Below are 16,338 nucleotides of genomic sequence, written 5' to 3'. Positions count from 1 at the left end.
CTGCAGATCATAAAAAGGGAAGGAGGGGGCGCCATCAGTGGCCGGCTTCTCCAAAGGTCCAGTGGAACAGCTCGGTCTTACAGGCCCTGCGGAACTCTCCAAGGGCCCACAGGGCCCAGACAGTTGGAGGAAGAGCATTCCACCAGGCAGGGGCCAGGGCTGTAAAGGCCCTGGCCCTAGAGGAGGCCAGCTGCATTATTGAAGGGCCAGGGACCACCCAGAAGATTGACCTCCACTGAACGCAGAGGCCGAACTGGGACATGCAGGGTCAGATGGTCCCGAAGGTACAAGGGTCCCAGGCCACATAAGGCCTTAAAGGTTAGCACTAACACCTTGAAGACAATTTGGAACTCAACTGGGAGCCAATGCAGACGATGCAACACTGGCAAGATATGATCTCTAACGGCACCACCAGTGAACAGCTGGGCCGCAGCATTTTGGACCAGTTTCAGCTTCCAAATCAGACGCAAGGGCAGGCCCACGTAGAGCGAGTTACAGTAGTCTAACCTGGAGGTGACCATTGCATGGATCACAGTGGCTAGGTCCGCTTGGGAGAGGTAGGGGGCCTGATGCAGATGGAAAAACGCAACCGGGGTTACATGGGCCACCTGGGCCTCCATTGAAAGAGATAAATCCAGGTGGACCCCCAGGCTGCGGGCGGAGGAGGCTGGTGCCAATTTGGCCCCCTCCCACACCGGCAGTTGGAAATCCCCAGCCCCCCCTTCGTGGATCTCCGTCTTCGATGGATTCAGCTTCAACCTGCTCTGCTGTAACCAACCAGTGACCCCCTCCAAACATTGCTGTAGAGCTGCAGGGGCAGTGACGGTTTCCCCCCTCCATCAACAGAATGAGCTGAGTGTCATCAGCATATTGATGACAGATCAGCCCAAAGCTGAGCAAAGGGTCGCATATAGATATTAAATAACAGCGGGGATAACAGTGCGCCCTGGGGTACACCGCAATAAAGCGGGCACTTCCGGGAGGCTTGGTCCCCGCACTACACTTGCTGACTCCAGTCCTGGAGAAACGAGACAATTCACTGAAGGACAGTGCCCCATACTCCAGAAACAGCCAGGCGGTGGACCAAAAGATTGTGGTCAACCACATCAAACGCTGGTAACAGTACCAGCAGTGCCAATCCACCCTGGTTAAGCTGCATATGGAGCATATCTGTGACAGCGACGAGAACCGTCTGTGTCCCATGCCCAGCACAGCCCAGCACCTATTAACCCACTAGGTGACCCTAGAGAAGCAAAGAGCTTCCAATCTGCTGAAACCCAATTTGCCTGAAAGGAAGACTTATTTTCTCCATGTACCCCATCAGAAAAAGGGGAACAGATTATATTGTCATACAAATTTCAATCAAGCTACAACAATTTTTAAAAAACACTCTTTTTAAGGGAAAGTTTGAACGTACATTCAGGATCTTCATCTTCCTTTTGGGTAAACCCAACAATACAGTCTGGTTGTCAGGATTCTGTCAATATGTTTATAATTGTAAAGCACGTTGAATGTTAAAAAGTGTCACATAAATGCTAGGAAGTATTTATTGTTGTACACCAAGACTTTTGGATTGAGTAGCACACTCATGTGCCCACCCTGCATGTATAGATTTGGCCAGAAAAAGTCTGTCCAGAAATCAAGTTTTGTTTACACTTTTGGGATAAATAAAATAGGGGGAAATGGCTGTTGAGGATTTTCTGGGCTGTGTGGGCATGGTCTGGTAGTATTTGCTCCTAATACTTCACCCAGATCTGTGGCTAGTATCTATGTACCATGACATTTCTTTGAAGAGGGTAGCCATAGATGTGGGTGAAATGTTAGGAGCAAAAACTACCAGACCACAGCCACACAGCCTGGAAAACTCACAACATAGCCAGTTGACTCGGGCCGTAAAAAAAATTGAGAAAAAAAATCTCCCTAACTTTCTTACAATAAGCCCAGTTCAAAATGAGTCTTGCTTACAACATGTTGCGTGAACTTTCGTGATAATTTATTCTAATTCAGTATAAGCTTCATGTGTTCACATATGGAGTTACACGCTTGTGCACAAGAACTGAGATGAATGTAAACGCATGGCACATACACTTCTCTAGAGACTCGAAGGAGAGACCTAAAACCCTTTCTGGCAGCTTTTGTGAGTGCTACTAGTAACTTTAAAAAAGCACACACAAAAGGTAAGAGAGTGGTGACTAAACAGAAGCAAATCTGTTTTTAACAAGGAGTCACTGCAATGAGAAAGATAAAATGCATGTATGCGAGGGTGGTGTGAACAGAAAGCACTGGGGGATGCAGACACTCTGTGGATGCACCGTTTAGAATGATACTGTTCAGAACAAAACTAAGTGGGCTGCCTAGCGACCACCGGCAAGCAGAACAACCTATTTTTGAAGCATTGGTGGGTAGGAGTACAACGGTATATCTGTGAACAAGGAGGCCCACATTGGACATAAACGGAGGTTTTTGTAGGACACAAGTGGGGAGCCCCTGTACTGTACTAAAAGAAAGCAATTCTGCCTCAAAAAAAGAGGTGAGTATCGATTATGGAACTGGGAGTAGGGAAGGGGCATGTGGTGGTGAAGAAGAACTTGCAGACAATTTGCTTAAATGAACATTGGAGAAGATGTCATGGTACAAGGGAGCGAGCTGGACACCATCTTGGCCTTACTGGGTGGCCTTGGGTAAGTTACTATGAGTTATAGTCTCAGTTCCTTTATTCCTCACTAGGCTCCACCCGCAAATCTCCCAACATTTTCCAACCTGGAGTTGGCAACTCTAGCCTTGGTTGCTCACAAATGCCCTTGTAATTCACATATTCTAGAGGACCTTCAAAACAGAGTTTAGGGCTCACACTGTCCAAATGAAGATACTGACAAAATTAATAAGCCACAAACAAAAAAAGTGTTGGTTCCTTCCATCTCTCTCCCCTCCCAATATACCACATATATCCTGAAATGTCTGCCTCTCTGCAGAAGTGCTGAGGACATCGTAAGATGTGACTTGCAAATTTGTAGAGTTACCAGCCTCCAGATGGTAGCTGGAGATCTGGGATTACACCTGTATTTCCAGGCAACAGATCTGGAGAAAATGGGTTCTTTGGAAAGTGGATTCTATGGTATTACATACCCCACTGAAGACCCTCCCCAAACTTCACTCTGCTCAGGCTCCATTTCAGGTATGTCCCAACCTGGAGTTGGCAACCCTATTGATAAAAGTTAATTTTTGTGGTGTTTTTGTTTTAGCTGACCTAGGTGCAGCTGTGTGTGTGTGTAACTACTCAAATGCAAGTGTACACATACAAGTATATCATGTGATCCGTTCTCAAGTACAACAAAAAGAAACTTTCCAGCCTCTAGGTGGCACGTGGAGAAGTCCTGCTATTACAATTTCATTTATTTCTTTAATTTATAAGCTGCCCTTCCAAAGGTGGCTTACAATGGTCAGTTGCAATGAAATCAACGAATAGTACACTCTTATCCACATCCCAGAGCCATTAATTTCAGCCAAAGCTATTAATCTCCAAATGACCAAGATCAATTCCCTTATAGGGAGGTCCTTCCTGTCCTCAAAGTCCACCTTCTCCAGGCTCTGACCTCAAAATCTCCAGGCATCTCTCAACCCTACCAGCCGTAAGCATTTCATCCTTGTGGATAAGCTTTCCAACCTACTGAGGTCCAAATCAGAAGGTTTCCCAGTTCAAAGGTCACCTGTGCCACAAATTCACCAGGTGGCAATCATCACCATGAGTATGCAGGAATTTTTAAAAAAAACAGATATTTTGTAGTACCTTAAAGACTACTGTAGGGTTGGCCCCACACTACTGATATTTTTGCCCCAGCATAAATGTTCATGGACTAGAGGCCCCTTAACTTTGAGTTTCAATCTCACTAGATCTCTTAGCCAAACCTGGAACTCTTTGCCTACTACATATATTAACTTGCGAAAACTCTCCACATACTTTTATTAGATTTTAATCTTCCATAATGAAATTTCACCTTGGATTTGATGAGTGTTGTGACCCCTTGAAGTACCTCACACATAAAACCTATGTTCAGTGAGCATCCACTTGTAGTCAGAAACCAAATTGTTACCACAGAGTAACGTGTTTACTAATAGTTAGCTAATAAGCTTGAGCCGACAAGGGCTAATTAAATAAATAATTTTTATTCCAAACCCTCAGAGGGTCTGTTATAGAATCAGGGGAGTCGCCCTGAGTATACAAAAGTCACAGTTCTTATAGGATAAAGACAGCTGATGCATCATAAATGTTGCAAAGCCAAACCCTGTCAATTCATGACGTTTCAATATTCCCATCATGGCGATACATTGTTAAATAGCATTCTTAAGAATATAGTTTCTCACATGGCTTGACTCTCTTTCTTTGCTTTAATTCTGCTTGGTCAGTTATTTTTCTACACACACACTTTCTCAGCTCATTGCTAAGTAAAAGTATCTTTTCTTTGGAATGTGGGAAGAGACAACAGGGGCTGTTTTGGAAAGCAAAGTACCTTTTGCTATTTCTGAGCCATAATTCTTAACACTAAAATGTCTTCAAGAAAACTTGCTTAAGTTACATATAAGTATACTTCAGTTGAAATAATCATTTAAATGTTTTTTATTTCTATTTTTTCTATTTTCTGGAACTCTGTGCTTTTAGTTGAAGATATTATTTTTTCATGAGCCTTTTTACCTGCACACAGAAGCTAATTAAAAGTATCTTTTCCTGGAATGCAGGAACATTGAAATGCTTTTTCTTAACAAAGACACTTTTTCATGATTACTGTGAAATGACTTTTAAAGCTGTATTTCTGCCAGAATCTTTTTCTCTCCATTATTTTCCTAAATAATGGGGAGAAGGAAGAAATAACCTTCTGGTAAATCTAAAATCATTTCCTTTTTCTCTTTCTCTCTCTTTCTCTCACTTTCTCTCACTTTCTACCACTTTCTATTTCCTTCTTACTTTCACTCTTTTCCTTCTGTGCCTACAAAATGGGCTGTAATCCATGAAAGCATATTCTGGAATAAGTTTTGCCTAGTCGTTAAAATGCCACCCAAGGTTCTGTTTATTTCTGCGGTAACTGGTTTAATGCAGGTAGTCGTCTAGAACTATTTAACCAGTACATCGGGGGGGGGGGACCTTTTGAGCCAGTGGGCACATTTTCAAGCCAATCTGAGGGGGAAATACCCCTCTGGGGGTGGCATGCTCCTATGCCAGTGAATTTGCTCTCCCTGGGGCACTTACCCTGGTGAAGGGGCAAATCCGTTGGGGCCCTGGGATACCCAGCCAAGGCACGCTGCTCCGCATTGCCGCTCTCAAGTCTCATCAGCATATTGGAGGTGTGGCAGAGGCATTCCTGGGTGTGGAGCCGATGGTGGTTGTTTCCACTGCCTGTTCAGCCCTCTGGTGCTGATGGATAGGCCACATTTTCTGTCGCATATCTCCACTGTCCTGGTGATTCTGGGAATCAGTGGCGTAGGAGCAGCAGTGGCGTAGGAGGTTAAGAGCTCGTGTATCTAATCTGGAGGAACCGGGTTTGATTCCCAGCTCTGCCGCTTGAGTTGTGGAGGCTTATCTGGGGAATTCAGATTAGCCTGTGCACTCCCACACATGCCAGCTGGGTGACCTTGGGCTAGTCACAGCTCTGTGGAGCTCTCCCAGCCCCACCCACCTCACAGGGTGTTTGTTGTGAGGGGGGAAGGGCAAGGAGATTATAAACCCCTTTGAGTCTCCTATAGGAGAGAGGGGGATATAAATCCAAACTCCTCCTCCTCCTCCTCCTCCTCCTCCTCCTCCTTCTTCTATTGTTGAACTTCCCATACTGTGGGAGAGCCCTTTGGAAGGGGTGGGTCAGGGGCTGGGTCAGGGGCAGGGGCAGGAAAGAGTGGTGCTTTCCTTGCCCACCTGCCCAGTCTGGATTGAGCTATTAGAATTCTGACATTGCATGGTTGGCACAGCAACAAAATGGTTGCCATGAAATGGCTGCCATAAGAGGTGGAGCCAGGCACAAAATGACTGCCACAGCTTAATATCAATAACACACTTGTGGTGGCAGCTGCTGCCAAAACTACATTTTAAAAATCTGCACAGCCAATCGGAAGCTTTGCTGGGCAAAACCCTACCCTACCCAGCCCTGCCTTCTTTCTAATACCTTCTAATACCCTGCCTTCTTTCTAATACCTTCTTTCTAATACTTTCTAATACTTGGTTACCTGTTGAATTACGAATCGTGTTCAAGGTGTGGGTGTTGACCTTTAAGGCCTTACGCGGCCCGGGACCCTCGTACCTTCGGGACCGCATTACCCCATATGTCCCAGCTCGTCCTCTGCGATCAGCAGAGGCGAATTTACTGGAGATCCCTGGCCCCTCGATGACGCGGCTGGCCTCCACACGGGCCAGGGCCTTTATGGCTCTGGCACCGGCCTGGTGGAACACATTACCACCAGCTATTCGGGCCCTGCGGGACCTTGGAGAGTTCTGCAGGGCCTGTAAGACCGAATTGTTCCACCGGGCCTTTGGAGAGTCCAGCCGCCGATAATGCCCCCGCCCTCCCCCCTGCTGGTAGGGTCCCCTAACATCATTGGGACCCATCCCCATTTTTTCTGGAAGAGGGTGGTATATGGGTCTCGTGGGCCCTATTTTAGAATATACTTGTTTTAAGAATTTTTATGTTTTATGTATGATTTTGTGTTGTTCACCGACCTGAGCCCTTCGGGGATAGGGCGGTATACCAAGTTAAATAAATAAATAAATAAAATAAAATAAAATAAAATAAAATAAAAATAATAAACTTGGAGGGCACCAGATAAGGTGTTGAAAGGCGCCATGGTGCCACAGGCATTACCTTGGGAAGCCCTGCAGTAGATTTTGACATTATCTTGAATATATGTACTACATAAACCCCGTGGCCGGTTGGTGTTTTGTTTTCACAATCAACAAGAGATATATGTGAGCTTGAAAGCAAGGAGGACGGTTCTCTGAAGTGTCTGATGCCCTTCTTATGATCATTAGCCCTTCAAAAAAGCTGAAGCTGGTGAGGTCAATGCTGAAGTAGAGCTGTCAGCCACCAGGTGGAGATCTCCAGAGGGCAGAGCAGAGGTCCATTCCCCTGGAGGAACTGGCTGCTTTATAGGGTGGGTTCCTGGGCATTCCACCCTCCCCCTCCCCAACTGTGCCCTCCCTTGGCTCTAAGCAACCCGGAAATCTCCAGGAATTACCCAAGCAGGAAGGGAGCACATATTTTGGACAACAAGATACAAAACGTTAAACAAAGCAGAAGCAATGAAACAGTACCATAAACTAAAAAAATTTAAAATATACATTTATTATAAATATATAATAAGCTTGATCTATCTATCAAGTTTGATCTATCTAAATATATTTATAGGGCAACGGATTTAGATGTATATATTAGGTAAATAGATATACAAATGTATTTTGACATAAATATCAGTGTTCACCCAATTATTTATAGATGAATTTATATTTTGATTATATTTATACATATGTATATATTTTATATAAAGATATATAAGTAAATTTATATTTTGATTATATTTATAAATCTTTATATATAGCTAAAATATAACATATATTGAGACATGTCTAAAATATAACATATGTATTGAGGTAACTTAATATAGAGCTAAAACATATATATATATATGTATATTTATATAAATATATATATATATATGTTTTATATATATATATATATATAATATATATATATATATATATATATATATATATAAGTATGTATGTTTTATATATATATGTTATATATGTTATATATGCACGTGTATGTATGTATATGTATAATCTCATCATAGCATGTAATCATCTATTTGAATTTAACAGCCCGTAGGCCTTACACCAATTTTTAAAAACTTTTACAACACACAACTACAAAGCAGAATTTTGCCACATCTATTACCCAGTTTTGATTTACACCATTTAAAAACAATCTTAATTTCATATCTGAAAATTATAAAACACACACATATAATATGCATACTATATACATATAAAATACACATCTTTCTCTTCTTATATAGAGATAGAGATATACAGATATTTTACCAGATGGATATATGTACATGTTACATAACAATATTGTATATACTATGCGGATATACGTATGTATTATATTTAGATGTCGGGAATATATTAACACAGGTCTTGTCAGTTGCAAACGGTGGAGCGAGGATTCACCCCCACCCACCCCAAACTAAACCCTGCAAGGGCGGGGGTGGACGACGAGCGCGGTCCCGGAGCCCCACACGAAAGGTGAGCGAAATGGACCCCCGCCCACTGTCCCCGCCCTCTGCCCCGCCCCTTGGACCCTGGTGACGTCGGGCGCCCTGGCAACAATGTAGGGCGGGCGGCCGCTCCTCCCGGCACCCCTTGAATGACAGCGCGAGGAGGGGGCGGAGAAAGAGGCGGCGCCCACTGGGTGCTTCCTACCACCCCTCGAGCCCTGCCATTGGCGAACGCTCCTGCAGGCCCCGCCCCGCCGCCGGAGCCACCAAGTTAGGTTGAGCGCCTCTTGCGAAAGGTGCCCCCCCGCCTCCCTTCCCCTTCCCGGCGCGGCTCTCCGGGCTCCGGCGGCGAAGGAAGAAGAGGCGGCGGCGGAGGAACTGCTAGGCCGGCCGGGCCCGACTCCCTCTCTGCCGCCGCCGCTGCTGCTGCTCGTCCTCCTCCTCCTGGGAGGGTCCTGGCCCTGCGCTGGGGCCCGGCGGGGAGGGGGCATGGCTACGTCGCCCGGTGGGGGGCAGGCCGCCTGGTGGGGGGCAGGCATGGGCCAGAGGGGCGGGGGGGCCCGGGCGTGAGCGGCCCCCTCCCCTTCCCCCTGCCCGTGTGTGTGGGGTAAGTGAAATGGGGGAGCTTCATCAATTGGGGAATGTGGGTGGGGAAGGGGGTGCGGTTGGTTGCAAAGGGGGTGCGGTATTGGTTGACAACAATTGGGCAGGAGACTTGGGTGGAACCTCCAGGCTCAGGGGCAGTATACCTCTTCCCCGCTGGTGATGGGGGAATTGCACTGCAGCTAGCCCCAGCCCCTTTTGAGTTCTTCCCGGAAGCCTCTGGCAGGCTGCTTTTAAAGAGTCACAGCATTGGCTTAAGGGGACCTTTGGCCTGATCCTGCAGAGTGGCTTCGGCGTTGCTACTCCAAGGGCGGCTTAAGTTTGTTCCAGGCAGGTGTGCCAGTTGGCCATCCCATCCCAAGGGAGCTGTCATGCCCGGAGAAAAGATCAACCCCGGAGTCTGATGGCCCGTGAATGGCTGGCCAGGTTTTATTCCCCTGGGAGCCTTCTCTGGACGAGAGCGGACTGCTCACAGGCACTGCAGTGGCTCCTTGGCTAAAGAGACAGTTTGTCTCTAAATGTCTGGTAGGAGGGTTGCAGATGCCGGGCTGGAAGGGGGAGCATTGGGCCCTTGGCATTTCTCTGCAGACTGCCCACTGTTGGAAGCAGAACTCCGGGCTAGAGAGGCAGCTTTGCTTTGGTCCAGCAAGATTGTGGTGACATCCGTGAGTGAGTAAGTGCGGTTAGGCTGTTTAGTAAGACAACTTGTGGGGGATGTAGCCAATAAGTGTGGGCCTCTTAGTATGTGTGGCGTTGCAAGTGGGGAGAAAGAGAAGAGGGTTGGGAAAACAAATAAGAGCTGGGATGGAGTAGTTGTGGGGCATAATTGAGGAGGGAGTTGCATGTTTAGCATAAGGATTTAGTAAGTGTATGAGGTGGTGTATAAATCGTGGAGCCGCAGGATGGTAAGCAAGCGGGGGTAAAGTAAGTCTTGGAGATTTATTTATTTCCTTATTTAAAACGTTTATCAGCCTCCTTTATACCTTGCAGCACTGGAGGCGGATTATAAGAAGAATGCAATGTAAAATCTCACTTAGGACTGCCAGTAAACAAAAGCTAAATTAATCATATTCAGTCCTGAACAAAACTGTCTTCAGTTGCCTCCTGAAGACTGACAGGGAAAGGGCACCTCTCTGGGGCTGCCACCAAGAAGGCCCTGTCTAGTGTGCTCACCAGGTGAGTTTCTTTGATTGGTGGGACAGTCAGGAGGGCCTCTACCTGTGATCTTAATTCCTGGCCAGGAATGTGCAAGGGGAGGTGGTCCTTCAGACACCCATGACCCAAACCAGGTAGAGTTTTAAAAGTCAAAACTAACATCTTGAATTGGTCTCTGGAGCCAACGTGATTGCCGTAACATTGGGTAACATACTCCTGATAACTGGCCCTGACCAGCAGTCTAGCCGCAGCCCCTGAACACTCTCTCAGGGTAGTCCCAAGCAAAACACATTGCAGTAGTTCAGTTTAAATGTAACTGTGGTATGAATCACAGTGGCTTGATTGGACTGGACGAGGAACGGATGCTGCTGACCCACTGGCTGAAACTGTGGGAAATCACTCAGAGTCATTGGAGCCACCTGGTTTTCTAACATGACCCCTGTGTCAAGTGGCACTTCCGATTTATGAACCTGGCTTTTCAAGGGGACTTTAAGCCCCTCCAGAACAGGAGAGGTCTCAAATGCCTGGCCTGCTTTCTGCTAACCCAGAGAATGTCAGTGTTGTCAGATTGAGCCGTGGGGGCTGAGTTAGGGGAGGAATTATGTCTGACATATGGGGACTGGGCGAGGAAATAGAGCGATGTGGCGGAAGCTGAGTATAATGTGGGGGAACAGATGGGAAAGGATTCTGATAAGAAAAGGGGTTATCTGGATTTGGGAGTCAATGTGGGACTACTAGGACCTGGCAGACCCAGGGTTCAAATGCAACTCATCCGTGAAACTTATTGGGTGACCTTGGACCAATCACTGTTTTTGCCTAGTCTACTTTGCAGTAGGCTAGTCGGGAGGATGAAACGGTAGGGAACCCAAGTATAACCCTGATCTCCGTTTTAGGAGGTGAGGAATAAAAATGCCATAGATCACAGATATCAAACTCATGGCCCTCCAGATGTTATGGACTACAGTTTCCATCATCCCCTGCCAGCATCATGCTGGCAGGGGATGATGGGAACTGTAGTCCATAACATCTGGAGGGTCACGAGTTTGACCCACATGCCCTAGATCAGGGGTAGGGAACTTGCGGCTCGAGAGCCGCATGCGGCTCTTCTGCCCTTGCACTGCAGCTCCACGAGCCGAGCCGCTGGCCCCATCCTTGCCCACCCTGCAGGCAGCAGGGCAGGCGCACCAACTGCCCGCGGCTGGCTGGGCTGCGCCGCGGGCTTCTCCTCTCGCCTGCCCCGTTTGAGCGGGGCAGGCGCTTTCCCGGCGGCCGGCAAGGTCGAGCCGCTGGCCCCATCCTTGCCACATCTATGCGCTTCTCAGAATGAGCGGAGTAAAAGGTAAAAAAACCCAATCTATACAGTGTTATCTTTATTTTAAATGTCAACAATTATTTGTGGCTCCAAGTGTTTTCTTTTCCCATGGAAAACGGGTCCAAATGGCTCTTTGAGTGTTAAAGGTTCCCTACCCCTGCCCTAGATGGATAAATAGAAGTATTGTATAATGGGTGGGTGGGAAATCAAATGGATTTGCCAGAGAGGGCTCAGTGATGGACCCTGGGAAATTAGATCATAGGCAAAAAAGCAGATTGTTTGAGCAAAATGGACAGTCCTTCTAGTTTGGGGAAACTGATCTGTTAAATACCCACCCTTGACTTCATCCTTAAAAGAATAAGGTGAGCTGGATTTCTACCAGGCACATAAAAGTGAGTACGTTGTTTTGGAGAATACTGTTTTCTCCTCCCCCACCATATGGGTGTCCGTGCCCAGCTCTGGCAAGGATGCTTCTGAGCAATCCAGATTGCATTTTCTTCACTTCTTGGTCATGGTTGCCCACCTAGCCCAATGCATTTTGGCTGAAAGAGCTGGTGAGAGAATGTTTTGTCTTAGCCAACACCTTCTGCCCTGGGTCTTAAAAGATGTGTCAAGAGAGTAGAAAGAGGCATTTTGACTATCCCTAAGTTCCGGTCGCAGTTGAGGAAAAGTATGTGGGGCTAAATTCTGTTCTTTCCCCCAAAAGCAAGGAACAGCGGTTTGCCGAACTGAGCAGTTTAAAGTCTGAATTTGGGGAGCTGTTTGAGAAGAGGCAAGCTTGTGGGGGGTGGGGGTGGGGGGTGGGAACGGGACAACAGTATGTTGATCTAATACAGTAGGTGTCAGGTTTGGTATGAGTTGCTGTCAGCCCACACATATGCAAAACAGCCAAATAAAATCAGTAAACTTTTATGAACTCCCCACCTTTATTGTAGGATGCCCTGTGGGGCAAGCTACCTCATCTTGGTGTTCAGTTCCTAGTATTTTGGGGATCTGTGGGGAGGGAATCCCTAATAAGATGGCTGTTTTCCAGTTTCCCATGGGGGCATCTTTCTGCACCTGGTCTTGACTGGGGATGGAATGGGAGAATTGTTCTGATTCCAGATGGCTGGCAAATACTCAGTGGACACTGGGAGGGAGGGGGTCCCATAGTGACTGTTTTTTCTTTAGTTCTTTGTTAGGCTAATGAAGGCTACATCTGGTGTTAAAAGGAGCCCATCTCCTAACAATAGGGAAACCAGGGAGAGCTGCAAGTTATTGGCAGGGCCCCCGCAAGCCAGACTTCTTTGTGGATCTTTTTTCTTCCTTCCTCTGTCCCTGTATTCCAACCTCCAAGTCCCCCCATGTGTGGTTTTCCCAAATGAAGGCCTGCTCCACAAGGAATCCCATGCTAGAATATGGCAAAGAGGGAAGACAACCAGATCTTGTTTTGTTTTTCAGGAAAAAAATCCGTTGTGTGTGCTTCTCGCTTGGCGGTAGAATCTCCCATAAGTTAAGCAAAATCTAGCTGTTTGGGTTCCTTTTTAAACCTGATCCCAGCAATGATTGTGTGGGTAGTATGGGAATATTGTGAGATTGTATGTGTGCGCGCATCTGTGCAACATTGCCCATCTTGCTAATTTCCCTTTTAATTCCAGTGTCAGGAAAAAAATCCAGGTTTTGAGCTATGGCCTTGCAAAGGAATAAAAACAATCTAGCACCCAACATCACACAAAATAAGACCTCTGTTTCTTAGATGCTGGCATCAAATTTGGAAGAGCTAAAATGGCTAGATTTTCAGGCAACCTTATAACTAGAGTGCGTTGCATTTAGTTTTTCACAATATTTTAAAAGCACCAGTTGAAAAGGTAAATTTCTTAGATCTGGCTAACCTTTAAAATGTTGGAAGCCAGATTTTGAGCTGCACCGTTGCTTGTTGTTTTTCAACTTTGTATATTCTGGAACAATATATATATATGTGTTTGTATATAACTAGAGAAGTGCACATGAAAATGTTTGCAGTGGCATAGTGGTGAAGAGCAGGTGCACTCTAATCTGGAGAACCAGGTTTGATTCCCCACTCTGCCGCTTGAGCTGTGGAGGCTTATCTGGGGAACTTGATTAGCCTGTGCACTCCCAACACAGCCAGCTGGGTGACCTTGGGCTGTTCACAGCTCTTCAGAGCTCTGTCAGCCACACCCACCTCACAGGGTGTTTGTTGTGGGGGAGGGAAAGGAGATTGTAAGCCCCCTTCAGTCTCCTACAGGAGAGAAAGGGGGGTTATAAATCCAAACTCTTCTTCTTAGCTGAGTTGATGGTTAGCCAGTTGAATCTGGTTCATGTTTTTAAATCTTTCAGATAAACAGTAATGGAATAAGGGGATCTGCTTGCTTTTAAAAGAACTTCAGATCTTGTAATGCAGGCATTTCTTTGCTTCAACAGGAGACCAAGGGATCATTCTTGCATGTGTTATGGAAATGGGGCTGGGGAAGAACCTGCCCCCTTTGATCTGCAAGGGAACTTGGGAGATTCCTTGCAGCCTATGACAACTGCCTGTTCTATAGCCACCTCATCCTCTACTTTTGTCCCGGGGCCTGGAAGTTCTTGGAGGGAGGGAGGGGGTGAGTCAGCAGAAGACCCTGGAAGTGGAGACAGTCAGCTTTGGTCCAGCATGGTACAAACTGGAAAGAAAAGGCCGTTGTGACCCTTGAGATGAATGATTGCTGTTGGCAACAGGGCCATTCTTTGTCTCTTCTGAAATATGTGGTTTTGTAGAGCCGTTCCCCACCCTCCTAGGTGGTTCTGGCTCCTGTTTGGAAGCAGCTGTGGCCCAAGTCAGTGAGACATTGTGGTTGCATCCAGGCATGGCCCTGGCCTTAACTAATGGCAAGGGCATTGTCATGGGTGGGGTAGGGAGGTAACTTCTAGCTGTCAGATTCTTTCAAGTTTTCTTAGAATCCTGGTTCAGAATTGTACTTTCTTTAAAAATTGTCCCCACCTCCTTCCCTTGTGGCTGCCAGGGCTGTTGTCTGGGTATGTTGGGCAGCATAATCCCTCCCCCCACCCATTTTTTTTTCTAGACAAGATTTGTGGGTTGATTTTGCTCTGCTTGGGATAGGCATTTTGGGGTGAGGAAATAAGACTGTACCTTAAATGACCTGCCATTCGTCACCAGTAAAGATGTTCTTTGTAGGCTGATTGGTCAGTAACTTGTGTGAAGTATTTTCTTTAAGGATAACTGGTATGTTTTGGTCAGGGCTTTGGATACTTGCAGAAAACATGATTTCCGTTATCGAGAGCTGGATCCTGGCAAAATTATGCAGATTTACATAAATTTATGTAATTCTGTTGCATAGAATAGTTCTGGTTTTGCTACCTGTGGAAGAGGCACGAGGACTCAGCAACCACTGAAAAGCTTACTCAGTATCCTCTGAGGGTTTTAAAACTTCAGGAAGCATCATTCATGCAGTTCTCAAGCTCAGTTTCATATCCATAAGGGTAGAAATGTGATCCCCCCCCCCCAAAAAAAGCTGGTGCTTACTTTAGTGCCAAACACCATGTTCTGTGCCTTTTTGTATTGCCTCATTCCTGGATAAATGTGACCCTGCGTTTCTCCTGTGTATCTTTTTAGTGGCGTGAGCAGCTACAGTACAGTACAGTAGAGCTATGTACACAGCACAGTTTAGCATTTCGGTATTTTCTGCTTCTTATGTTATCCTTTTATAAACCAAAGAGTTAAAAATGGAATGGAAGTGGGAATCAGGTCATTTACCTTTCTGGCATCCAAGATTTCGCAGGACACGGACCACACCAAGTGGTGAGCCATTCTTGCTGAGGTCATAGGAAGATGTGAGAAATCTGGCTACTGGGGTAACAATTCTTCCATGGGGTCCAGCTCTGTTAGAGGCCACCAAACCCTGCCTCCATAGCTATGGAGCTTGTGAACAGCAGCCAGAGAACTGTCTGTGAGATACATATGGTAGACCTTCCTAGAGCATGCATGCCAGCAAATTATTTAAGCTCCTTACCTGAGTGGTGACATTTGCAGAAGAATCCTTTGTGGAGTTACTGTGCTCTAAGGCTACTGATTTCAGTGGGTTTATACTAGAGTAGTTCTGAAGAGAAATTGCACTCTTGGTCAGTTAGATGAAACCACTGAAGGCCTTTTAAAGCAGTTTAGGAGGTGTGCTCCGATCAGGCGACATCTTTTAAAATGTTTTGAAAAATCGCTTTTAATGGAAAAGTTTGTCCAAGGATGGAGCCATCAAGAGGATGGCTGTTAAGCATTCTGCTTTCAGGGAAAGGAAGGCCACTTCTAAGACAAGCAGATAATGGCAAAGTAGGCATTTTCTCCTTCACCCTACTTGTCCTTGGGTGTGAGCAAGCGTGGAGTCTGTGCAGACATGCACAAAAGCCCTGTTCTGTTCTGCAGCAGCATATACAGTACAATCCTGTAAGAACAAATGGTGTTGTTTCTTTATTCGTCTGCAGGAGGATCCCTTCCCATTTCAGCTTGGCCTTTGCTATGCTGCGTTCTTGGTATCTTCTTCCTTAGTATTTGCAAATGAAAATGGAGGAAATGACTTTGTCGGGCCTGGATAACAGCAAGTTGGAGGTAACCTGCTTCCCAGACTCTTTCCTTAGTGTGAACAATCATGATATGGGATGCTTTGAAATACTGTATTTACTTGAAAGGAAGCTGACCTTGAATGTAAGATCCCCCCCCCCCCAAAAAAAAAAAAAGTTACCAAATTTATTTTGCTGGACATAACTGCAGCCTGTACATGAATTTAAGAGGACCCCTTCTTTCTTCTGATGACATACCTGGAAAAAACAACTTAGTCTTGCATTGGAGTAAATACTACACGAGATCTTTTTAAAAGTGATTTCTGAAGTTATCTGATGCTTCAGATATAAAATCCGTTGGCTGAATCCTGCAAGAAATCTTTATTTGCAAGCCCTGTTTAAACGAAGAAAAGCTGCATCAGAGCAACTCGCATTCGTTTCAGTGGGAGAACTTCCCATTGGAT

General features: G+C 46.0%; 1 protein-coding gene across 4 annotated transcripts in view; it reads left to right on the top strand.

The window, feature by feature from the left end:
• Nucleotides 1-8,805: 8,805 nt before the first annotated feature.
• ATXN7L3 (ataxin 7 like 3) overlaps nucleotides 8,806-16,338 on the top strand; it is a 42,144-nt gene continuing 34,611 nt past the window's right edge. For all 4 annotated transcript variants that reach the window (XM_048516886.1, XM_048516885.1, XM_048516884.1 and 1 more), the window contains exons 1-2: nucleotides 8,806-8,866; nucleotides 15,800-15,923. In XM_048516886.1, coding sequence (XP_048372843.1) covers nucleotides 15,873-15,923 — 51 coding nt within the window. In that variant the 5' untranslated portion in view covers nucleotides 8,806-8,866; nucleotides 15,800-15,872. The remainder of the gene's footprint in view (nucleotides 8,867-15,799; nucleotides 15,924-16,338) is intronic.

The sequence above is a fragment of the Sphaerodactylus townsendi genome, linkage group LG15 (genome assembly GCF_021028975.2).
Source record: "Sphaerodactylus townsendi isolate TG3544 linkage group LG15, MPM_Stown_v2.3, whole genome shotgun sequence".
NCBI lineage: Eukaryota > Metazoa > Chordata > Lepidosauria > Squamata > Sphaerodactylidae > Sphaerodactylus > Sphaerodactylus townsendi.
This window is presented reverse-complemented; position numbering and strand designations above follow the sequence as displayed.